Source organism: Gymnodraco acuticeps, unplaced genomic scaffold (assembly GCF_902827175.1).
Source record: "Gymnodraco acuticeps unplaced genomic scaffold, fGymAcu1.1, whole genome shotgun sequence".
Lineage (NCBI taxonomy): Eukaryota > Metazoa > Chordata > Actinopteri > Perciformes > Bathydraconidae > Gymnodraco > Gymnodraco acuticeps.
This window is the reverse complement of record NW_022992206.1, coordinates 386289-411445: the sequence shown is the minus strand read 5'-3', so window position 1 is coordinate 411445 and position 25157 is coordinate 386289. Positions and strand designations below refer to the sequence as shown.

Below are 25157 nucleotides of genomic sequence, written 5' to 3'. Positions count from 1 at the left end.
TTTTTTTGTGTCTATATATACGCCGGGATCCTGAGTCAAGGCTAATCCTGTTGCTGTGGTCGTGTGTCCTGGATCCTCTATCCTGAGTACTGGATCTGAGTCCTGGACTTCGAGTCGTGGCTGAACCAGTCTCTGCGGTCCTGCCTGACTCTCATCATACTACTTCCCTGATGGCTCCCACAGGATTGCTGACATCCTCGTGGACTCATATTCTTATTATAGACACATGCATTTCCAAACCTTTGGTCTTTCCAAACATTTGGTCTACCTACGTTGTAAAATGTATTATCTCTTCGATTTACACACGGCATCTATTGCACGTCTGTCCGTCCTGGGAGAGGGATCCCTCCTCTGTTGCTCTCCCTGAGGTTTCTCCCATTTTTCCCTTTAAACTGTGGGTTTTCTCTGGAAGTTTTTCCTTGTACCATGTGAGGGTCTAAGGACAGAGGGTGTCGTATTGTCATACTGATATTCTGTACAAACTGTGAAGACCACTGAGACAAATGTAACCTTTGTGATATTGGGCTATATAAATAAACATTGATTGATTGATTAATGGTAGTGCACCATGTCCCCCACACTCAGACACGCTTACCTCGTGAAGAGTGTGCATGGAAAATAGTGAGGAAGGCTCTCCCAGCGCTGCATGGGGCTTACCGTGCACCATGTTTCCCAGGTCCCTAAGGAGCACGGGGAGATCGTAAGTGCACCATGTCCTCCACACTCAGACACGCTTACCTCGTGAAGACAGTGCATGGAAAATAGTGAGGAAGGCTCTCCCAGCAAGCACAGACGATGAGAAGGAGCCAGACATGTCCAAGAGATAAAACCTTATGAAGGGGCCTGGCGTCGACCAAGACGCCGCCGTGCACATGTCCTCCACACTCACGGCGTTGGATAAGGCAGTTGACACAGCCATACCCCGTGTAGAGTGTGCACGGACCCCCGTGGGGAAGGCTCTCCCCGCCTGTCCGTAGGCATGTGAAATGCACTCGCAGAGCCATCCTGCCAGGCGTTTCTTGGACAGAGCTTTACCGGCCACACCACCCCCAAAGCACACAAACAGCAGTTCAGTGCGCCTAAAGGCAGCCGTGCGCTCCACATGACATGCTAGCGCACGCACCGGGCAGAGGAGGTACAATCTAGCCTCCCTGGCCCCAATATGGGGTGGAAGATTAAAGCCACCTAACTGAATAGCCCTTGACCTGAACAAACTCCTTATTCGGTTCGGTCTGAGTGTGGCCCCGCCCAGGAGGGGGAGAATGAGGTGCAGCGGTGGAAAGGCGTAGAGCAGCTTTCTTGGTCATGGCTCGTGTGCAAACGCGTCCACCCCCAAGGATTGTAGAATTCAAACATCGAAAGGCAGAAAAAGTGATGCAGAAGGCCATACAAGCTCATATAACAGGGCTGCTGAGTCCTAATGCACATCAAATATGTTGGAACTTGGTAGGGAGAGTAGACAAATGGCCTTCATCATGAAAAGTGTTCATCAGGAGCTTTGAAGTGGTCAAGCGGGGGCATATTCAGACTAACAACAGCAATGTCAAATGTTAGTCTTGAGAGCAGTGGAAACTTGTTGTCAGAAGGGATGAATCCTTTACTTCATCTGGCTTTCTGTTGAATGAATCTTACTTTGACAGGATGCAGGGGAAACAATGTTAAATGCATGCTGCCAACTGTAAAGATTTATGGTCGGGGCTGTTAATTGAGTTTTTCTTGATTTATGCTTAGACCCTTATTTACGATAACGGGAAAATATTGATGTCAAAGCACCCTGACTTTACCCACATCCAACACTTTTTAAATAAACAGAAACACTGACAGTGAGACAGTTGTTATCCCCTAACATCAATGCTTTCCTTCACTAATGCTCATTTGTCTGAATGGGAGCAAATCCTGCAGTCTGTATCTAAAATAATGCCGAGTAGAAGCTGATATAGTACTATATTAACACCTACAGTTGTGGAATGAGGTTGTCTACATTATGAGTGTAATTTCTGGCTGGCGGTTGTCTTGAGAAGGAAAATATTTTTTAATGAAAAAGTGCAGAGGTAATAAAATGTTTGTGAGAATTTTGCAATAACTTTGCAGTTAGATCTTCGGGGGATTTTATTCTCTCCACCAAAAAGTAGACAAAGCAAGCTGTATGTTGGTCTTCCTATACAATCCCACTCACCTGCACGTAGTTATTTTCAGCTGCGAGCCCTTTGTCATTCAGAATCTCATCCACTGTTTGTTGTTCTTCATCTTTCAGACCTTTTTGGAAGTGGGGAGGATAACATGATGACTGTGCATTGCTAAGAACTCATTGTGTAGTTGTTTTTTTCCAATTTAGTTTGAGACAGGCCTACCCTCGAACAGTTTGGCTTGCCCGTGTCCATCCCTCTGTAAGCCTCTGAATAGTTTGTAGCCTGCGTCCGGGCTGGCCAGCAGCAGCCTGAATCCCTGTGCACAGAAACACAAGAGACAAAGATAACAGCAGCTGCCCCATTGTCCTGGGAGCTCATTCAATCCATCACATAAAAGCATGTCGGTATCCACCGGTAACAGCTAGCAGCTTCCTGTCTCCTAACTATGCAACGTATCCTCATGTGTTTCATATCTTAAGCAAAGTTATTCCGTATTTTTCGTGCATTCTCAAATGAATGACATGCAAATTGACACGTGTTGCACAACAGCTTTTTCAAAGTAAACTTGCTTCTTCGTAGAAATGAACTTTGTAGTTTGGGTTAAAATGACCACTAATGTGGTAAAGGTAAAGCACAAAGAAGGCAACTTTTGGTTCAAAATAACTAAAGTTTCTATTTAAAAGGGATCATTTACCTTTCTGTCAGGTGCAGGAACAAAACTCATGAATTCATCTATGTGGCCGACTACAAGCCAGTCAGAGAATAAGGCAACGGGCTCCTGAACCTTCTGAGCCCACAAGAAGTCTTGGACTACTTTGGTCATGTTGCGTCCTTTAGTGGCCCTTGAAGAAAAAGACAAATTAATTAAATAATGTTGACAAGTCCTCGCCACACTTTGTTTTGTGTTCCCCTGTTACAAACGTACGTAGGGAAAGCCACTCCGATGAGGATTCTGCCCAGGGGGTAGTTTTTCCCATTGACGGTAACGGGAGGACTAACCTCCAGATTACCGAATGAGTCCAAACTGCTCACGTCTTCTCTTTGGGCCACCCTTGTCACATAGCCAAAGTCGGGGCCCTGAGGACATGCAGGTGGTTAAGGCTCCCGCTCAGACTTGAGAAAATACTCTGCTTTCAACATTTGTGTTGAAGGTTGTCCCCGAAAGGGAATTAAAATATCTGGTTAAAATCTTGAAACTTTATTTCAAGAAAAAAAGGAGTCTCACCAGCAGCTCATCGTATGGAAAATCCTTGAGACCCCTATCACGAGGAGAGTCCAGAACAACAGGAAACCGGTGATGAGGTGAGTCGATGTATCCAAACTCCAGCTCGTCCTGAAAATTAGACATAGAGATCTTATCAAACTTTTTTAACAACAACATCATCAACTTGTAAAACAATCAGACATATCCTGACTCAAAATGATGCAGAAAAACTAATTAATGCTTTTATAACCTCTAGGCTGGATTACTGCAACTCCCTTCTATCAGGCTGTCCCACCACATCCATTACAAATCTTCAGCTGGTACAAAATGCTGCAGCCCGTATACTAACTAAAGCCAGGAAAATGGACCACATCACTCCAATTTTAGCAGCTCTACACTGGCTACCAGTAAAGCACATCATTGATTTTAAAATACTTATTTTAACTTACAAAGCGCTAAATGGTCAGGCACCTTCGTAGCTAAAATGTATTTTAATCCACTATTTCCCCCCTAGAACATTACGCTCCCAGGGTGCAGGTCTGTTAATGGTGCCCACAGTCCGCAAAACAAGATCAGGAGTCAGTGTTCAGCTACCAAGCTCCCTTTCTCTGGAACCAACTTCCTGTTTTAATCAGAGAGGCAGAGAGAGTCCAAACCTTTAAGAGTGCGTTGAAGACCTACATTTTTAACAAAGCCTTCAGTTAGAGCTGGCATTTTATGGTATTCATTTTTATTTTATTTCTATGGTAATTCATTTGAATATTTTATGTATTTATATTGACTTTTTTTGTATCTTATTTTATTTAGTTCTCTCATTTTGCTGTAACTCCATCATATACAATGTTGTTGTTTGTTTTTAATCTGTAAAGCCAACAGAGACAAACGTGGTAACACTTTACATTAAGGTACACAAATTGACCCTCAACTAGTTGTTAATTAACATGCATACTAGCAGTATAATGGCTATTTATTAGTCATTATAAAACACTTATTAATGCCTTATTCTAAATGACCATATTCTACAAGTAATAGGCCATTAGTTGAGAGTTTTTCCACAATAACCCTGTAATTAGTGCTTATTTATTGTAAGGAAGTTGTTGTACATGAGTTTTGGTCTTAATATGTGCTGCTCAATATGGGCCTAATAAGGCTATACCCAGATCCTGTCCTAACGTGATAGGAATGTAAGTCAAATGGTACAACATGCACAGCCCAAAGCCCAAGCCATGTGTTTATCAGATTTCAACATTTCTAACGTTGTTAAACCAAGTGGATAACTTGTTAGTCTTTTTTGCACAGAAAAAAAATATTTGTTGTTATTCTGTGGACACTGTTTTCATGCTATGTTACAGGATACTCACTTTTTTGACAATCTCATGAGTTAGAATCACATTAGAAGTAGGTCTCTTCACTGCCAGTGAATGTATAGGCGAAATAATTGCACAAAATACTTTTTAGTGTACACATGTCTATGACGTGGACCTATCATTCATTTGATGAATAGTTCATTTGATGACTAGTTGTGAATGTATGTGGCCTATTTTGAAACCAATATGTGGTAATGGCGCTACCGCAAAACAGCTGACACATGGAAAACCAGGGACCTGGTGGCATAGTATATTGTGGGAATATCAGATGTCTACGTCCTTTGGCCTTTATAATTTGGAATTGAAAAACGCACGACAATCGTTCTTCTCTGACATCATTACCAAAAACAAAAACAATGCACGTGCCTTGTTTGCTACCGTCGACAGACTAACTAACCCCCCAGTGTCAGTAGCCTCTGAATTTCTATCCACCAGGGCGTGCAATGATTTTGCCTCCTTTTTCACTGACAAAATTCAGAAAATCAGACAAGCAGTCAGTGCCTCTGCATCAGGAACAGCAAATGTGTTGTCTCTGTGTCCACTTAACATCAATTCAAACACCATGACACAATTCCATCAGATTAATGATAAAAACCTAGAGGACATTATTCAACTTCTGAAATCCTCCTCCTGCTGCCTTGATATTATTCCAACAGGATTTTTCAAAGATGTTTTTCATTGCATGGCCTCAGATCTACTTCATATAGTAAACAAATCTCTTCACTCAGGTATTTTTCCACAGGCCCTGAAAACTGCAGTCATTAAACCGCTCTTAAAAATGAATAATCTAGATGCTTCAGTAATGAACAATTACAGGCCCATATCAAACCTCCCATTTCTAGGTAAAATCATTGAAAAAGTTGTTTTTCAACAGTTGAGTAATTTCTTGCATTTAAATAACTGTTTGGATGTGTTCCAGTCAGGCTTTCGTCCAAACCACAGCACTGAGACTGCTCTTATAAAGGTCTGTAATGACATCCACTTAAACACAGACAGTGGCAGAACTTCAGTGTTAGTATTATTAGATCTCAGTGCTGCGTTTGACACTGTTGACCACAGCATATTACTAGACCGACTGGAAAACTGGGTGGGACTTTCGGAAACAGTTCTGAATTGGTTTGAATCCTACTTAAAGGACAGAAACAACTTTGTTTCTATAGGTAAATACACATCTGAGTTGACAAATATGACATGTGGGGTTCCTCAAGGCTCCATCTTGGGGCCTCTTCTCTTTAACATCTACATGCTGGCTCAGATAATGAAAAACAACAAAATAAGTTACCATAGCTATGCAGATGACACACAAATTTACGTAACAATTTCACCAGGAGACTATGCTCCAATTCAAACACTGAGTAAGTGCATTGAACAAATCAATGACTGGATGTGTCAGAACTTTCTCCAATTAAACAAAGATAAAACTGAGGTAATGGTTTTAGGAGCCAAGGCAGAACGTATAAAAGTTAGCGCTGAGCTTCAATCTGCAATGTTCAAAACAACAGATAAAGCCAGAAATCTAGGTGTAGTCATGGACTCTGACCTGAGTTTCAACAGTCACATTAAAACAGTTACTAAATCAGCCTACTATCACCTAAAGAATATATCTAGGATTAAAATACTAATGTCACAGCAGGATTTGGAAAAACTTGTCCATGCTTTTATCTTCAGTAGACTCGACTACTGCAATGGTGTCTTCACAGGTCTCACTAAAAAATCTATTAGAAAGCTGCAGCTGATTCAGAACGCCGCTGCTCGAGTCCTCACTAACACTAAGAAAGTGGATCACATCACTCCTGTTCTGAAGTCTTTACACTGGCTTCCTGTGTGTCAAATAATAGATTTCAAAATACTGCTGCTGGTTTATGAAGCACTGAATGGTTTAGGCCCAAAATACATTTCTGACCTCCTGCTAAATTATGAACCATCCAGATCTCTCAGGTCTTCAGGGACTGGTCAGCTTTCTGTCCCCAGAGTCAGAACTAAACATGGTAAAGCAGCGTTCAGTTATTATGCTCCAAATATCTGGAACAAACTCCCAGAAACCTGCAGGTCCGCTGCAACTCTGACTACTTTTAAATCCAGGCTGAAGACTTTTCTTTTTGTCGCTGCTTTTAAGTGAACTATTCATATCTTAGACTGCACTGTAACTTTTATCCATGTACTTTTTCTTTTAATGTTTAATTGAACAATTCATATCTTCGACTGCACTGTAACTTTTATCCATGTATTTTTTCTTTTAATGTTTATTTTATTAGCTTTTCTTTTTAATGACTGATTTTAAATGCCATTTTCTTAATGTCTTTCATTTTTTGTAAAGCACTTTGAATTGCCTTGTGTTGAAAAGTGCTATATAAATAAACTTGCCTTGCCTTGCCTTGCCTGACGTCATAGGCACCTGTTGCGAAAATGGAACTGTGGCCCGGGCCCGGCGCCACGAGGGGGCAAAAGGGGGCATTGCCCCCTCAGTTGTATTCTTTGCCCCCTCACTTTGAGCATCAAAAAGTACAATAAATGTCACACAATTATTAAATAACTTTAAATAATTATTTTCCCCAATACACGTTACTATGTTTAGATCAGATATGCGTGCAGGCAGTCAAGCAATGTGTAAAAAAAGCCTCAACCCCAAGTGAGCTTGTAGTCTTAATTAATGTTAGCGTGTGTGCTTAGCTGTAAACACAGTCGGATGGGTGGCCAAAACGTCCCCGTTTTCCGGGCAAAGTCCCCGTCTTCGGTGGCCGGTACCCGGTTGAAACTCCCGAAAATGTTCCCGTTTTTGAATGTGCGTTAAAAAACATAGAGCAAGGTGAAATAAAAATGTTACATGTCAGTAAAAACAGAGTAACAGTGTTGTGCCTGTTTGTAGCGTTAGCGTATTTCTTCTTCTACTACTTCTTCTTCTACCTCTACTTCTTCTTCTTCTACTTCTAATTCAATGTACCTGCCCGCGGGATATTGGACAAATTAAACTTGGCTAGTAGTGTCAACTAAATCCATAGTATTGCAACAAAAGTGATTTAAACGAGGTAAATTACGAATTTATGTTCTCAATCGCCAAGTGTGGGATTGAATATTACTTTAGTTTAGATTAGATGTATTGTCCCCAGGGGGAAATTCATTTCCACAGCACAGTGAAAATAATATGAAATCAACTAAAAATAAGACAGACAACTACAGATAGCACCACACATGATTACTTGTTATTATTTAGGGCTGCAATCAGTGGCGGCTGGTGGAAAATATTTTTGGCGGGGCTGTTGATATAGTGAGTAAAAAAAAATGTTGGGGAGAAATGACCCGTTAAATTAGGACTTCTGGTGATGTAATGCCGCGTTTCCAGTGCAGCGCGGAGCTCGCTTTAAGCGTGCCGAGCCGTGCGGGACCTGTTTTTGGTTGCGTTTCCACTTGGCCTAGTACCGGCTAGCGGGTCCTAATTCACAGTTTTTCTGGCCCCATAAAATCGTGGTTCTAGGGCCAGGAACAACCAGGCTGAGTCGGGCTGAGTATGCTAAACTAGAGAGAGAATCGCTGGCAAGGGGGCTACAACTACAACAAGATGAACATATTTTACCGTGATTGAATTGTAATACACGTTTCAAAATTATGCCGAATTAACAACATACTGATACCGGTTAGTAAAAACCATGAATTAACGCTTTGACAAGTCTGCAGACAGACGGCAGACCCTTTTAAAATGCGTGTTTTCTAAATGGAGATTGGCTAAGCTAACGTTATATATGCTCCGACCGTCCACACTCACAACAACGGCCTATACAGACATAAATAAACCAGCGACTGTATTCTCCATGACACAGACAGTCTGTGGTTTGTACTTGTTTAACTTTTGTCTAGTTTCTGAACAGATCCTATCTGTCCCCGGCTGTTTGAAGAGCAAGCATGGGAAACAAAAGACAGCATTTACCTGTTTGCATCCAGCTAGCCATGCCTTTCTGGTGTACCACCTACGTGAGAAGCCTCGTTGATAAGTTTTGTCTTTTTCACGAGCTTGCTGCGATATATCCAAATCGGGTTGGTCCGGTCCAAGGTCTTTAAGCAACAGTTTATCTCCCAAACTTCTCCTTTCGAAAGGATTGGAGATTAGCTCTTGAACGGAATTGGACGGGGACTCCACCTGCACATGAAGCCATCCTCATCAACTACTGCCGTACTGCGTCACCCCACCGGATACGAGTCACGAGTGTCCAAACTACTCACAGACTGGACCGGGCGCTGACATTGGCGCCCGGTGATCATCAGATTTGACGATGCTGATTGGCTGAAATTATGTTTCGGCATAGTTTACAGATAGCAACAGTCAGCTGCTAGTGGCTGCTGCTGCACTGGTTGAGGGCTCCTTTCTTACCGCCCAGACGAGAGAGGGTAATGACCATAGACTGTATATATAAAGGTAATGACACATGGGCAAGGCCAGTCAGGAAACATGACTTATCAGTAACTTTAGACATCGTCGTAACACCATTTTAAACGAGATTTTATTGTAGATTATACATTTTACTGATACCAATTATATAATATTTACCTTGTTTATTAAAAAAATAAATTAAATAAATAAATAAAAAATGTAAATATATATATATATATATATTTTTTTTTGTATGTGGGAAGATGTGGGGTGGCGCCCCTAGCGCCCCTATGGGCCAGCCGGCACTGGCTGCAATGCCTGTATGGATCAGGTTTTTGCCAAAGCGAGCCCTTTTACTATAATAATAATAATATGTTACGTATTATATAAACCATATTGGTACAATGAGCGACATCTAGTGACGGATTTTGGAACATTGATTTGATTTTTCTCATGGCAGTTTTTCTCAAACCCGACCCGTTTTTTGTTGCATTTCCACTAGGGGTAGTTCCGGCTAACGGGTACTGTTTCACAGTTTTTCCGGCCCTCCAAAATCCAGGTTCTTTCCGGACCAACAACCGGGCTGAATATGCTAAACTAGTCAGAGAATCGCTGGCAAGGGGGCTACAACTTGTAGCCCCCTTGCCAGCGATTCTCTCACTAGCCTACAACTACAAAAAAATGAACATATTTTACCATGATTTAATTGTAATACACATTTCAAAATGATGCCGAAGTAACAACATACTGATACCGGTTAGTAAAAATCATGAATTCATGCTTTGACAAGTCTGCAGACAAGACGGCAGGCGAAAAACCTTTTAAAATGCGTGTTTACTACCCCAGTTCCTAAACTGTAATGGAAAGGCAGCATAACGTCAGCCTGGCCTACCAAGGCCTAACTATACCGTACTAAGCCATGCGAGGCCCTGCAGTGGAAATGCGCCATAACGCTTGAGACAAACCAGGGACTTTTATTTTATTTTTAATCTGTGTCTGTCCATTTGGTGTAGTATTTTATCCAATATTACATTTGGTTTATATATTAGTCACTTTCTTATGAAATGCCAGGTTTTAGGACTTGGTTTGAACATTCAATCCTGAAAATAAAAAATCAACCAGATTATGTTTTCTTTAATCCTGATAAAGAGTAGATAGTAAGTAAGTAAATCTGTATAGGAAAACGAGTTAAGGGATAGAGGAGAAAAGGTTATGGTATAATTACTGAGCCTGTCAATTTATAAATTGAGGAAATCAATGTTAGTCTGTTAACCAAAGTGCAGCCATCTAATAATGTACTATCTATCATTAAAGATCAGAGGAAAACAACAGAATGAGAGGGGTCATTCCGGAATAAAAATAAAGAAGCAAAGAGATTGTAGAGCAGTGAGAAGGAAAAAAGCTTGGTGTGACAATTAATTACATTGCCAGTATTTTGTTGTTTTGAAAAAAAAGAATCGCCCCCTCTGATTTTTAACAGCCCCCTCAGTCATTTCATCCTGGAGCCAGGCCTGCTGTGGCTGCAGGCGTACTGCTCTTCTTCACTTAAAGGTAGGGTAGGTAATTCACTTCAGAAACACTTGTTGTTATATTCAATGGAATGCTCTTAACATCCCGATAGCAATGAATAAATTAAATGCTTTGACAATAAATATATCCTACAAATATTTCATCTGTGGAAGCCGTGGCCCTGAAACTATAGTGTTAATATTTCTATCTAAGAATATGTTTTGGGGTATTGACAGTTCAGCTACCAATAGCAAGGTGATATTGACCTGTAAGTTTCATATTTGCACATTTATATTTTTGTAAAATGTGTATTGAAGGTTAGACAGAAAGCCGGGTAGGCCTACAGGAAGTAGGAGAAAGTGAACTGAATAGCATGGCAGCTGACTACTACTAATTTTCCCTATGCAACCTGAAGAGTAAAAGGGTCAAGTCCGTCAGAAAGCAATGACTGTAAGTGTAAGCCTTACACTTACACTGTAGGGATTAGTAACATGTATTGTGTTTATGTGTGACATTTGGAGATGTTTAAACTCAATGAGAAAATGCGTTAGCATTCGCGCTAGCGTTAGCATGCACGCTAGCGTTAGCCATACTAGCCTGTATAGCCTACATGCTTATTGCACAGCTAGCATTAGCTATATTTACCTTTTTTACACCTATGTGTTAATCTGTGTATGTTACACTTGCATGTAGGAGATCATTAAGTGCCTTGTAACTTATTTTGTTATAGTTTCACTCCGTTTGAATGTCAGTGGACTGCAAATAAGTAAATAAAGGAGCATGGCTGCTCATTCCCTGGCTCTCAAAAGAGTTTGGCTGGCTGTTTAATCTATGTTCCACACTGAGACAGTACAACACAGAGAGAACAGTACACCTATTGTGTAAGTACATACAAGCAGTTCACACAGTATGATAACAAATCAACCCAGTCTCACGGCATTTCGTGTTATAGTCACGACATTTAATCTATTGATTCGTGTTCGCAAACACGAATTTACCCTTTTTTTCGTGTCACACAGAGCGATTTTAAAAGCAATGTATTTCTATTGGTAGTATGTTTCGTGCCTGCAGCACGTCTTTTTGTCCGTTCGGGTCTTGGAAGACCGGAAGCTGTGGGGTTCATAAAAACGTGTTCTTACTCAATATCAAGCCACGATTATTGTTTTTATTTTAAATCGTATAATGTCTGACTTTTTTTGTCGTCTGTGAGGAAAATAAATGGGGCTCAGAGCCTCAAAATACTGAAATCTGTATTTTTTTAAATATTCTTTTCCTTCTAATTTGTTATTCTTTTCTAAATAACACACTGTTATTTACTCACCAATAACACATAATTATCCTTGTTTTTATTTATTTGTTTCATTCCATAATCTCTGGCTTTTTTGGCATCCGTCAGGAACTGAATTTCAAAATAAAAATAACCGGAAACAGACATGCCTGCCCATACCATAACCCCACCACCACCATGGGCCACTCAATTCACAACATTATCCTAACCCTAACCCTAATCCTACCCCTAACCCTAATCCTACCCCTCACACCAGATACTGACTGGTTTTCGGACCCCCCCAGACCCCCCCAATAAAGCAAAACTGCACGTTTTAGAGTGGCCTTTTATTGTGGCCAGCCTAAGGCATACCTGTGCAATAATCATGCTGTCTAATCAGCATCTTGATATGCCACACCTGTGAGGTGGGATGGATTGTCTCGGCAAAGGAGAATTGCTCACTATCACAGATTTTTTCAGATTTGTGAACAATATTTGAGATAAATGGTTATTTTGTGTATATAGAAAATGTTTTAGATCTTTGAGTTCATCTCATGAAAAATGGGAGCAAAAACAAAAGTGTTGCGTTTATATTTTTGTTCAGTGTATGTGTGATATTCTAACCTGAAGTGTGTGTTTTGTTCCGCTCACCGCTGCAGGTGATTATGCAGAGCTGCGTGTCGACTCGTCAGCAGCAGCTGATCTCTCTCTCCCGTCAGATTAGACTTCACTCGCGTTTATGTCCATATCGATCAGGTCCAGCTAGTTCTAGCTAATGATAGGACTACCTGCTTATTAAAAGACACCTAAACAATAAGCGTCGCTATGCAACTGGGTGAGGCCACAAAGTATAGCGCAGCATTATGCATTTGTTTACATGCCCACCGGAACCCTGAGGCATTACCAACAGATCAACGCACAATCAACCCATACAGGACATCTCTTTCTCCACATTAAGTGTTAGACATTAGAATGAACTATTCTTGTCTCTCACATAAGTGGCGCAAATTACGCAACTGATGCGGTATTGCGCTAAACGGAAATTATTTTGAACGGACACTTTGACCGGAGAGATTTAGATTTGCCGGTCTTCAGCATATTTTACCGGTCGTAGTCCGGTAATTACCGGCTAACGGGAACTCTGACACACACACACACATTCGTATGCATAGAGAAGCTGTTTTCCCTTGATCTTTGTGGACATTTTTATTATATCCTTATATGTTTAAACCAAATGCTTCTCATTTCCTGAGATGTGCTGTTTTCGTCTCATACTCTAGTGTGGGTTTTTATTCCCAAGCGCTTCAAGGCCACAGAGCTGATTTGTGAGACTATGTTGAGACTACTCCTCTTCACACAAAGTCTCCCAAGAACTTCCCTATTCTGAGCTCAAGGACAGGTGTCTAAATAACAATATGAGACCGTGTGAAGACAGATTTCTGAGCTTCCCGCCCTTTCTTGTATATAAGCTTTGCTTTTCTATTATATCTGTGCACACTCACGCAGACTATGCTATACTCTGTGAGACCTGTGTCTATGTATTGTATCTTATGTATTTGAAGCTTCAAATAAATAACCAGAAAGACAACTCTGTCTGATTCACCATTTATTTGTTTTGATCACTCTGACTTGTACTCTCCACAGTATTGGGTCTCAGATTTCCATAACATAGTGTGTACACAAAACTATCCTAGAACATTTTAAACATTTTAGATCTTCCAGAAATGTATAAACATTTTACATGTTCTCGCACTGTCCCCCCTCGCACCTGCATGCCGGAGGAGGGACTAAACAGAGACATAACCTCAGTGTAGTAACAGTGTAGTGCAGAACTACAATTATCTACCAACAAAATGGCCAAAACATATTCTGCTCAGAGAGCCTTGGAGCTAATAGTGGATGAGAGTGAGTGGAATGCATTAGAGGAACACAGTGAAGTGGGACAGGAAGACATTTCTGAATATGAGGATAATGTGGAGGTAAACTCAGAATTTGACAACAAATTGGAAGATGAACTTGACTCAGAGCCAGCTGCTGGAAGACCCCCACAGCCAGCCGCAAGAAGATCCCCACAGTCAGCTTCTGGAAGACCCCCACAGCCAGCTGTGAGGTCTGTGGACCCTCAAAGGACTCAAAGACACAGACTACATACAGCAACTGCAACAAGTACATCTGTGCTATACACACGAAGAAGTTCTGTACATCATGTGTTTCCTAAACGGACTTGCCCATTGACGCACATGATGTTCTGCAGCGTCACTTCATCAATATATTTTTCAGATATACTGTATTTTATGAATAGTGACTGTTAATTGTTTTTATTGGCTTTGTGTTTATATCTGTTCTATGTAATTTATATGGATGTTTCATTCCCTCTATATTTCACAGCCAAATACTTTTGGATGTGTGGTTCTTGTGTTCCAATTGCTGATAAATTGCTTTATTTCCTTCAGGGCTTTGATTATTATATGACAGATTAAAAATAATAAACATTAATGAAAAAAAAATTAATTTACACGTGTCCTAGAAAAGCATGAGCAAAATGTAAACCTAGTTTTTATTACAGTATATTTTTTTTAACATAAATTAAAGTTTTATCACAAAAAACGATGGACACTTCCATTGTTAAATTTGATCTAGCAAGGAGTATTTTCAAAAACTAATCATATTTCATTTATATTGTTGGGGAATGAGTTAAAGACAATATATATAAGGAATTGTGCATGTTGAATTTAGTTCTGTATTTTTTTTAAACCCTGAAATATGTCCCGGGTCAATTTGACCCGAACATTACCAAAGGGTGCGAAATGTGAACATAACACAAGGAATATATATATATATATATATATGTATATATAAAATTCCAAAGCTGGTAAAGACCTTTCAAATGTAGCAATAATAGTCATATAAGAAAAGGACTGATAACAGAGATTTGTTCTTGAATCAACTTTTTTATGGAAATGTTTTATGTAATTTTATTTCATTTTAAATAAAATGAAAGACATTAGTAATGACATACATTTTTGCATACATTCACAGTAAATATTTATTCAGTATGATAGCTGTCTAATTAAATCAATTTCTCACTTATTCTGACAATGTACTTAACCCCAAATAAAATAACCCAATAAAAAGAGTTGTTAAATAATAGTGAAGTCACGTTGTAATAACAATAACTCATCTCTTTGAGCATGGTACACCTGGAGTACTGCCATTTTTATCGCTATCACCGACTTTTATTTTTGTACTTTATTTTATATTTTATTTTTTGATTTCTTATTATTATTACAATTATTTGTTTAATCTATCAAAGTGTATTAGTATCCTTTGTTGTGAAGCACTTCGAGATTTGTCTTGGCAGATGAGAAGCGCTATATAAATTAAATGTATTATTATTATTATCTCTCTCGCTTTTTGAGTTCTCTTTTTGTGCTTTGCCAAACGCCAAGTGTCCTATTTGGGTTGCCGTCCGGAGTTGTCCAATATGGCGGACCATCTCGCATATGCGCACTGCAGATCAGGCAGGGCTGCAGATCGGGTAGTGACAGGGGGAACTGAAAGGCTATTACCGTACTGGTTACTTTGCAGCCCGGACATTTTCCCCAAAACACATTTTAGACGCGATCGCAACACAGAAGTACCTTTCAAATCCCATCATTTCTAAGACCTTCTAAATCATATTTATTATTTTTTTGGTCATATTTAAGACCTTTTTAAGGCCTTAAATTCAGATTATCAAATTTAAGACTTTTTAAGACCCCTGTGTCAGGCACTGACACATCTCCACAATTGCCATAATAGATTGCCCGATAGGGCAACCAGCAGGTGAGGCTTCATTGCCCGAGCTAAATACTAGATTGCCTCGGGCCATCGGGCAGTCGTTCGTTAATGTCGAGCCCTGAGTAGAGAATAACGAGTAATGAATATACTTTATTACTCGTTTCCATTCTTGTCAATTGCAGATAAATGTTTAGTCTTCTCAAGCACCAAATATCTCTCCTGATTGTTGGCAATCACCTTCCCTGAATTTTACTCAGGTGTAACTAAAGTCTGATTTAAGGGTTGTTTATATTTCACATCATTAATCAGAATCTGCAAAGTAACTCAAATAAATGTAGTGGAGTAAAAATACCAGGTTAACCTCTGAATTGTAGTGGAGTAGAATTACAAAGTAACAATGAGCTGTCATGTGGGTATATATTAATGCTGCGCATTATGTACACAAGCGATTTTCACCCATTTATTAATGATATGTTTTACATTTGATAAAACCAATGTGTTTAATACTGGCAACTTCTAATTGCGGGAAAAACGAAAACTTTCAGTAGAGATGTCCCATAGAACATTTTGCGAAACACAATAGCGAGCATGTGTAGTTCTGGGGGGGAGGGGTAGTCTGGCGTGGTTTCATTCCATTTCAAACAGCTGTTTGACGCTCGGCGTAACCTTGGTGCACTGCCACTCCAACATCCAATCCCAGAGCTTGAAGATTAATCACGGGGACAGTAGTCCTAAACGATAGCTGGGGATTATGGGTAGTGTAGTGTCTTCGGCCATCCTAAACTCAGGAAAAAAATTCGGATTTCATATCGCATTAACACCATATCCCGACGTGCATTGCGGCTAAAACATCCAATCAGCGAGCTTAAACCATAGCTGAGGATCTTGGTTAATCAGTTCAGTGGCTGTGTATCGCAATGATGCTCGAAATGTCCCTTATAGGCCTCTACGTTTCCGGTTATTTTTATTTTGAAATTCAGTTCCTGACGGACGCCAAGAAAGCCCGAGATTATGGAATTAAACAAATAAATAAAAACAAGGATAATTGTGTGTTATTGGTGAGTAAATAACAGTGTGTTATTTAGAAAAGAATAACAAATTAGAAGGAAAAAAAGATTTAAAAAAATACAGATTTCAGTATTCTGAGGCTCTGAGCCCCATTTATTTTCCTCACAGACGACAAAAAAAGTCAGACATTATACGATTTAAAATAAAAACAATAATCGTGGCTTGATACTGAGTAACAACATGTTTTTATGAACCCCATCAGCTTCCGGTCTTCCACGACCCGACCGGAGAAAAATACGTGCTGCAGGCACGAAACATACTACCAATAGAAATACATTGCTTCGTTCTGTGTGACACAAAAAAGGGGAAAATCGTGTTGGTGAACACGAATCAATAGATTAAATGTCGTGACTATTACACGAAATGCCGTGAGACTGGGTTGAACAAATACATAAACTCTGTTAAAAATCAGTTTTTATTAAAAAGTACAGGCTGCATATATGTGTTCTCAGCCTTGGAGAAACTTGACATGTTTTGGTTAGGGCCGGGACTTTAACGCGTTAATTAAGATTAATTACACAAAAATTAACGCGTTAAAAAAATTAACGCATTTTAATCGCACTTATTTTTGCACCGCGGAACGTTTCTCACTGGATGAGTTTCAGGCGTACCGATTATACTGGAGCACCAACTAACGTTCATGACTTCAGACAACAACAAACCACAGTGAACAACAGTGGGAAATGTTGTTTTAAAAAACGGACGGATGGAAGCGTTGATAAGAGCACGGTTGTGTGCAAATTATGCAAAAAGGAATTCGCATATCTCCGCAGCACATCAAGCCTCAAGTATCACCTCAATGCAAAACATATAGCAGCTAGCGTGGAAGCTAGCCTCTTTTATCGCGTTCACACCATACAGTCTATGGTTCACACCAAAAAGAGCCGGTACTAAAATTAGTTCATGAGAACCTTTTTACCCCCACGAAAGTCCCTGCTCTTTCGTACGGCTCTCTTGTGAGAAAAGAGCTATATTTCTGATTGGCTGGGCGGATTGTAAACCACGCCCCGTAAAACTCCCAAAAAGTTTGGTGAAGCCGCCATTTTATTATCCTCGCATTAGCATTATTAGCATTAGCATTAGCCCAGCGCAGAAACGCAGAGAGACTAACTTATGGCAACACAAAATAAAACATGGGAGCGGTGGAGATGAGGAGGTGTCGGCGTTCTGGCGATTTACTCGGAAGGCTTCAGTAGAAGCTGCTGGGACTCCCAGCAGCTTCTACTGAAGCCAGTCCCCAACTCCGGGGACTTCCGGCCGGGGACTTTGGGCGGCAGTATACGCCGTGAAGTGGTTTGCGGCCTGCCAGTAAACCCAAAGCAGAAGAAGAAGAAGTGACGTCAGCGGCTTCATTTGTTCTCATGAACTAAGTTCTCATGAACCTTTGTGGGAAAAGTACTGCGGTGTGAATGCGCCTAATGGTATACTAAAATCCATGTGAAAAAAATTGCTTCTCACTGTTCTCAGGTCAAATATTTATATGCGATTACAAATGCGATTAATTTCGATTAATTAATTACAAAGCCTCTAATTAATTAGATTAATTTTTTTAATCGAGTCCCGGCCTTAGTTTTGGTACATGTGTCTGAACCTCTCTTTAGTGGTTCATTAATAAAACAGACATTTCAACATGTGCCTACTTTGTTCATGTACTGTTGAGGTAAATTTCAGTAGTTGTGTGCTATAATGTATTTACAAAGTGTGAAGAGGTGGCAACTTCAGAATAGGGAACCTGTTCAGGTCAATTAGAGTAAAATTACTAGCTTATTGGTTATCAACAAGACTTCACTTTAAAATAGGGAACATATTCTTAGATAGAAAAACATCATTTTGAGTTATTTAGACTTAATTAACACTTATAGTTTCATGTCTTGTTACATAAGAATAGATCATATTTGTTAAGTGTTTTTATGGGAGAATTACTATTCTTGTGGTACTACTGCCTTATTAGGCCCATATTGAGCAGAGCATATTAAGACCAAAACCCATGTAACAACTTCCTTATATGCAATAAATAAGCACTAATTAGAGGGTTATTGAGGAAAAACTCTCAACTAATGGCGTATTACTTGAAGAATATTAATTCTGGTAATATTAATTCAAATAATAATTATGGTCATGTAGAATAAGGTATTAATAAATGTTTTATAATGACTAATAAATAGCCAATATACTGCTAATATGCATGTTAATTAAAACTAGTTGAGGGTGAATTTGTGTACCTTAAAGGGGGACCTATCATGCAAAATGCACTTTTGTACGTCTTTTATACATGAATATGTGGCCCCGGTGTGTCAGGGAACTCACCAAGTGTCAGAAGACACAACCCTCTCTCTTTTCCTCCATACCCAAATCTCTAAAAACGGATCTGATACAGACTGATACAGATTTGAAAATTCTCTGACGTCAGGAACGAGGAGCTCCGCCTATATGGCCAACTCTCCACCTATCAGGGGAATGAGAGGTTGGGCCACGGCCGGCCATTGCCGCTCGAAAGCGCTGGAGATGCTGTAGTACATATGCCAGGCCTGTAAGTGGCACTGTAGTCTGCCACAAAAGCAGCGAAGAAGACTTCCCGCGTATGGTTGCCCTTCTGTTTATTCTCCGCTGTGGCTCTTTTTCTCCCTCCCCGAGGCAAGCGTTTGCACCTCCTGCTGCTGTAATTCAATGCAATCTCTCCCCGTCGAGGAAAGCACTGTAATTCTCTCCGGTAGTCCACCAGCCAACCCTGTCTCCAAAAAATTACGTTCCCACAGAACTAAACTGCATTCTCAATTACGTTTAGCTAGAAACGTATTTTCTCCCACGTTACATTCGTTATGAACGTATCTCAAATATGTTTATTTTCTACATATCTTCTAGAAACGTATTTTCTCCCACGTTACGTTCGTTATGAACGTATCTCAAATACGTTTATTTGCTACATATCTTCTAGAAACATATTTTCTCCCACGTTACGTTTCTTATGAACGTATCTTAAATACGTTTATTTTCTACATATCTTTGCCATTTATTGTCTTGCTTATAATAATGATAATAGTCATTTATAAATATCATTTTAGAGCACACATTTGAAATCAGTAGGCGAGGCTGTAATTTCGTCAGCTGTTACTCTCATGAGCGAGGCAGAACATAATAGTTTTATCATGCCAAAAGCTGCTGTGTCGTTTATTGCACCTCAAACATTAAAACAAATCCAGAGTTACGTATTTCTGTACTTCCTCTAAGAAGAAAGGACAGTAACGGCCCGTCTACACTACAGGCATCAAAAAATCTTGAAGCTGGGCGTGTCTGAGGCTTGGCGATTTCTCGCGCCCAAGGCGACCAACAACCAATCAGGAATCTCCCGCCCGCCCCCGGCATACAAAGCAATAGCAATGTTAAAACGAAGTAAACTGGATATAAAATCCCCAAACAGGCGAAAACCTACCAGTTTCATCCACTGTCTCTGCCACCTCCCTCCATGCCTCGCTCCTCCGGTTTGTATCCCGGTAGATCAGGCGTCCATTTTTAGGTATCACTTTCCTGGAGCGTCAGCTTCAGCGTCAGACAGCCGAAGACTGACAAAGACATTGGAGTCCTACAGGAGTCACGAGGGAGGCAAAGAGGAGGCAAATCCTACTTTGATTGAGCTAAGTATCGCTGGTGTTTTTATTTTCTATTTTGTTTCATTTTATTTTGTTGTTTAGCCCCTCATGCTATAATCATGTGTATTTTCTCCATTCCTGTTCATGTGTCTTCTCGCAATTATCACTGGCCCGGTGTATCTCGTAATCGATATAACCGGCCTGCTCTCGTCTATCCCACGTGCTCCACTGAGATCCAACATCTAGTTTCAGGTGGCCTGTGGAACTGCCAGTCAGCTGTTCCTAAGGCTGACTTCATCTCTGGCTACGCCTCCCTGCAGTCTCTGGATTTCCTTGCTCTCACTGAGACCTGGATTACTCCATCCAACACATCCACCCCAGCAGCTCTCTCCACAGCATATTCCTTCTCCCATACACCCAGACCCACTGGCAGAGGAGGTGGCACTGGTCTCCTGCTCTCTCCCAAATGGAGCTTTTCCCTCTTCAAGCTACCTAACTTCACTCCTTCCACCTTTGAGTTCCATGCCGTCACAGTAACCCATCCTATACAGTTAACCATTGTTGTTCTCTACCGTCCACCAGGCGCCTTGGGGGACTTCTTGGAGGAATTAGATAATCTCCTCTCACTCATCCCTGAAACTGGTCCTCCCGCTGTACTTCTCGGAGACTTCAACCTCCAGACGGGGAAGATAGACGAACTAACATCTCTGTTAACCGCCTTTGCTTTCTCACTGTCTCCATCCCCACCGACTCATAAAGCTGGCAATGTCCTTGATCTCATATTCTCAAGGAACTGCGCTACTTCGAACCTCTCTGTAAACCTGCTCCACACATCCGATCACTTCTTCATTTCATTCTCTCTATCCCTTTCCAAACATAACAAACTAATCTCTTCCCATCCTACACTTGTCCGCCGTAACCTTCGCTCCCTCTCCCCCTCTACCTTTGCCTCATCGGTGCTCTCAGCCCTCCCTTCCTCTGATTCGTTCCAACTACTGCCTCCAAACTCTGCTGCAGAAACTCTCCTCTCTACTCTCTCATCCACTCTGGACTCGCTCTGTCCTCTCACATCTCGGCAGGCTCGTCAGTCCCCTCCTGCTCCCTGGCTAAATGATGCACTGCGTGCTAATAGAACCGTCCTTAGGGCAGCAGAGCGGAAATGGTGGAAATCCAAACACCGTGACGACCTCCTAACCTATCAAGCTCTCCTCTCCTCTTTCTCTGCTTCGATCTCTCAGGCAAAAAGCACTTTCTTTCAAGATAAGATCCAATCTTCCTATTCCAATCCTAAAAAACTATTTTCCATCTTCTCCACCCTCTTGGACCCTCCAAAAGCTCCTCCCCCCTCCTCACTTCTGTCAAGCGACTTTGTTACCCACTTTGAAAAAAAGGTTGATGATATTCGCTCTTCTTTTTCTGACTCACCTTTACTCACCGCTGGGTCACCAGACCCTCCTTCCACCAACACACTTACCTCCTTTTCCCCTCTCTCTCCAAGTAAGGTTCTTACCCTCATTACCTCTGCCCGCCCTACCACCTGTCCTCTGGACCCTATCCCTTCAAACCTCCTTCAGACTATCGCTCCTGATATTCTACCGTTTCTCACCCATTTCATCAACACTTCTCTAACTTCTGGTCACTTTCCAAACAGTCTCAAGGAGGCAAGAGTAAACCCTCTCCTAAAGAAACCCACTCTCAACCCGTCTGATGTTATAAACTACAGGCCTGTTTCTCTCCTCCCGTTCCTGTCTAAATCACTTGAACGCGCTGTCTTTAAACAACTCTCCTGTTATCTCAATCAGAACAACCTTCTGGATCCGCACCAGTCTGGTTTGAAGGCAGGTCACTCCACAGAAACTGCTCTCATTGCTGTCACGGAGGAACTGCACACTGCCAAAACTGCATCCCTCTCCTCTGTCATCATCCTTTTGGACCTGTCTGCTGCATTCGACACGGTGAATCATCAGATCCTCCGTCGCACTGTCCAAAAACTTGGAGTTTCAGGCTCTGCACTTTCTCTCCTCACCTCATACCTGAAAGACCGTACCTACAGGGTGACTTGGAGAGGGTCTGAGTCCGACCCTTGTCAATTAACTACGGGGGTCTCTCAGCTCAGGGCTCTGTTCTTGGTCCCCTCCTCTTCTCCCTGTGCACAAACTCGCTCGGATCAGTCATTAGCCCGCATGGTTTTTCTTACCACTGCTACGCTGACGACACCCAATTAATTCTGTCCTTTCCTCGCTCAGAGACCCAGGTCGTTGCACGCATCTCTGCTTGTCTAGCTGACATCTCTCAGTGGATGTCTGCTCACCACCTCAAGCTCAACCTTGACAAGACTGAGCTGCTCTTCCTCCCGGGAAAAGATTGTCCCACTCTTGACCTAACAATCAACATCGGCACCTCAGTTGTTTCCCCGACTCAGACTGCAAGGAATCTGGGTGTGACCCTAGATAACAACCTGTCCTTCACTGCAAACATCGCTGCTACAACCCGTTGCTGCAGATACACGCTTTACAACATCAGGAAGATACGTCCCCAGCTGACTCAGAAAGCGACTCTGGTTCTGGTCCAGGCTCTCGTCATCTCACGCCTAGACTACTGCAACTCCCTCCTGGCTGGTCTACCTGCATGTGCCATCCGACCTCTGCAGCTCATCCAGAATGCAGCGGCTCGTCTGGTCTTCAACCTTCCTAAATTCTCCCACACCACTCCGCTCCTCCGCTCCCTTCACTGGCTTCCGGTAACTGCTAGAATCCACTTCAAGACACTGGTACTTGCTTACCATGCTGCGAATGGATCTGGCCCTTCCTACATCCAGGACATGGTTAAACCGTACACCCCAGCGCGTGCACTACGCTCTGCATCAGCCAAACGACTCGTTGCGCCCTCGCTGCGAGGGGGACCCAAGTTCCCATCGGCGAAAACACGTGGGTTTGCTGTCCTGGCTCCAAGATGGTGGAATGAGCTCCCCATTGACATCAGGACGGCAGATAGCTTGCACATCTTCCGGCGCAAACTGAAAACTCATCTCTTTCGACTCCACTTCGAGCGTTAGAACTATTAACGAAGCACTTTTATACTAATAAAGGACTGGCTCACCTAAAGCCAGTTGAGTAGCACTTGAAATGTTTGGCTCTATGAAACCTGATGTACTTATATGATTCTGTTTTCTTCAAGGTTGTGTCTTCCTGGTCGAATGTACTTATTGTAAGTCGCTTTGGATAAAAGCGTCAGCTAAATGCAATGTAATGTAATGTAATGTAAATGAACAGAGACTGATCATACAGCACCGGGTGATTCACTACCGCTATAATGAATTTTCCCTCCATTTTTTGGAATATGAGGAAATGACCTGCGTAGTCTCTCCCAGCATACACGCGGTTTGATTGGCTAGCGCTTGTACTGTCAGATTTGCATACGCGGGATTTGATTGGCTGATGCCAAGCATCGAGCATCAAAAGTTGAACATTGTTCAACTTTTGATGCCGATAGATGCTCGTGATGCTTGCAAAGCCATGCCATGCTCCCCACAATGCAGATCGGCGAAGTTTAAAAATCTTCTACGTCACCCCATTCAAATGAATGGGCGAAGCGTTGAAAGCATTTTTCGATGCCTGTAGTGTAGACGGGCCGTAACAGAAGATCTCTGTGGCTTCAGGCTTGATCGCCGTTCAAATGACAGCGTTGGTTTCCCCAAAAGTGGGCGGGGCTGTAAAGTGACGTAGATTTTACTCTCATCTATTATTCAAAACCATTCTATTTATTCTAACGTAAATTACATGCCAGTGTTTTATGTTTTTATGTTAAATCGTATAATGTCGGACTTTTTTTCCCGTCTGTGAGGAAAATAAATGGGGCTTAGAGCTTCAAAATACTGAAATCTGTATTTTTGAAAATCTTTTTTTCCTTCTAATTTGTTATTCTTTTCTAAATAACACACTGTTATTTACTCAACAATAACACACAACTATCCTTGTTTTTATTTATTCATTTAATTCTATAATCTTGGGCTTTTTAGCCGTAAATAAAGTCACCGGAAACAGACGTAGGCCATTGAACAGATTACCCAAGATCCTCAGTTTGAAGCTCGTTGATTGGATATTTTAGCCGCAATGCATGTTGGGAGATGATGTTAATGCGATATGATATCCGAAAACATTTAAAAAAAGAAAATAATACTTTATTCCGAGTGTTCTTGCTTTTCTCTTTGGAAGTCATCACATAACGGCATTGTAATACACGGTTCGGCTGCATTAAATATTACACATCTGCCGTAGTTCTTTATTTATAGAACCCTGATCAGAAGACTTCTGGACAAACTTGAAGAACTGCCGCCAAAACTGAATATGCGACGTGGATCATAAATATATCAACAATTAAACAACATCTTGCATTTCTTTTCACAAAATACGTCTCCTTGCAGTATCAATAGTAATTCGGCTGACTTTTATATTTGATCCAATTGGTAGATAGGTTATATTTACACCATAACGGTGCACAGCTGATAGAAAAGGACTTGTAGTTTGTAAAGATATTACTGATTTTCTTTGAATATAAGAATGTAAATACTGAGTTGAGAGAATAGTCAGGGGATTTGGGTGATGGGAGACACATCTATGGAATCACAATTTCAATAGCTTACCATTAAATTACGGATATGCCTTTCTGTCTGTGATGTTTTACAAATCAGATATTAATGTGTAGAAGTAAAACATGAGAAATAGTATAGCAATATCCTGTACAATTATGTAAAATCATGAATAAAACTACACATCTTCAGATGTTATAAATACATAAGTGTCCTACACTAATAATACAAAGTTATTATTAGTATGCTGTGTGTACCTTGTGTGCACCGCCTAGTGGTTAAAGCACGTTATTGA

At 41.1% G+C, this 25157-nt stretch overlaps 1 protein-coding gene across 2 annotated transcripts in view; it reads right to left on the bottom strand.

Annotated features, from left to right (window-relative positions):
- Positions 1 to 25157, bottom strand: part of padi2 (peptidyl arginine deiminase, type II) — a 67241-nt gene that overhangs the window by 2101 nt on the left and 39983 nt on the right. For both annotated transcript variants that reach the window (XM_034205689.1, XM_034205688.1), the window contains exons 10-14: positions 3355 to 3462; positions 3055 to 3206; positions 2824 to 2971; positions 2352 to 2445; positions 2177 to 2256 (exon numbers count right to left, since the gene is read on the bottom strand). In XM_034205689.1, coding sequence (XP_034061580.1) covers positions 2177 to 2256; positions 2352 to 2445; positions 2824 to 2971; positions 3055 to 3206; positions 3355 to 3462 — 582 coding nt within the window. The remainder of the gene's footprint in view (positions 1 to 2176; positions 2257 to 2351; positions 2446 to 2823; positions 2972 to 3054; positions 3207 to 3354; positions 3463 to 25157) is intronic.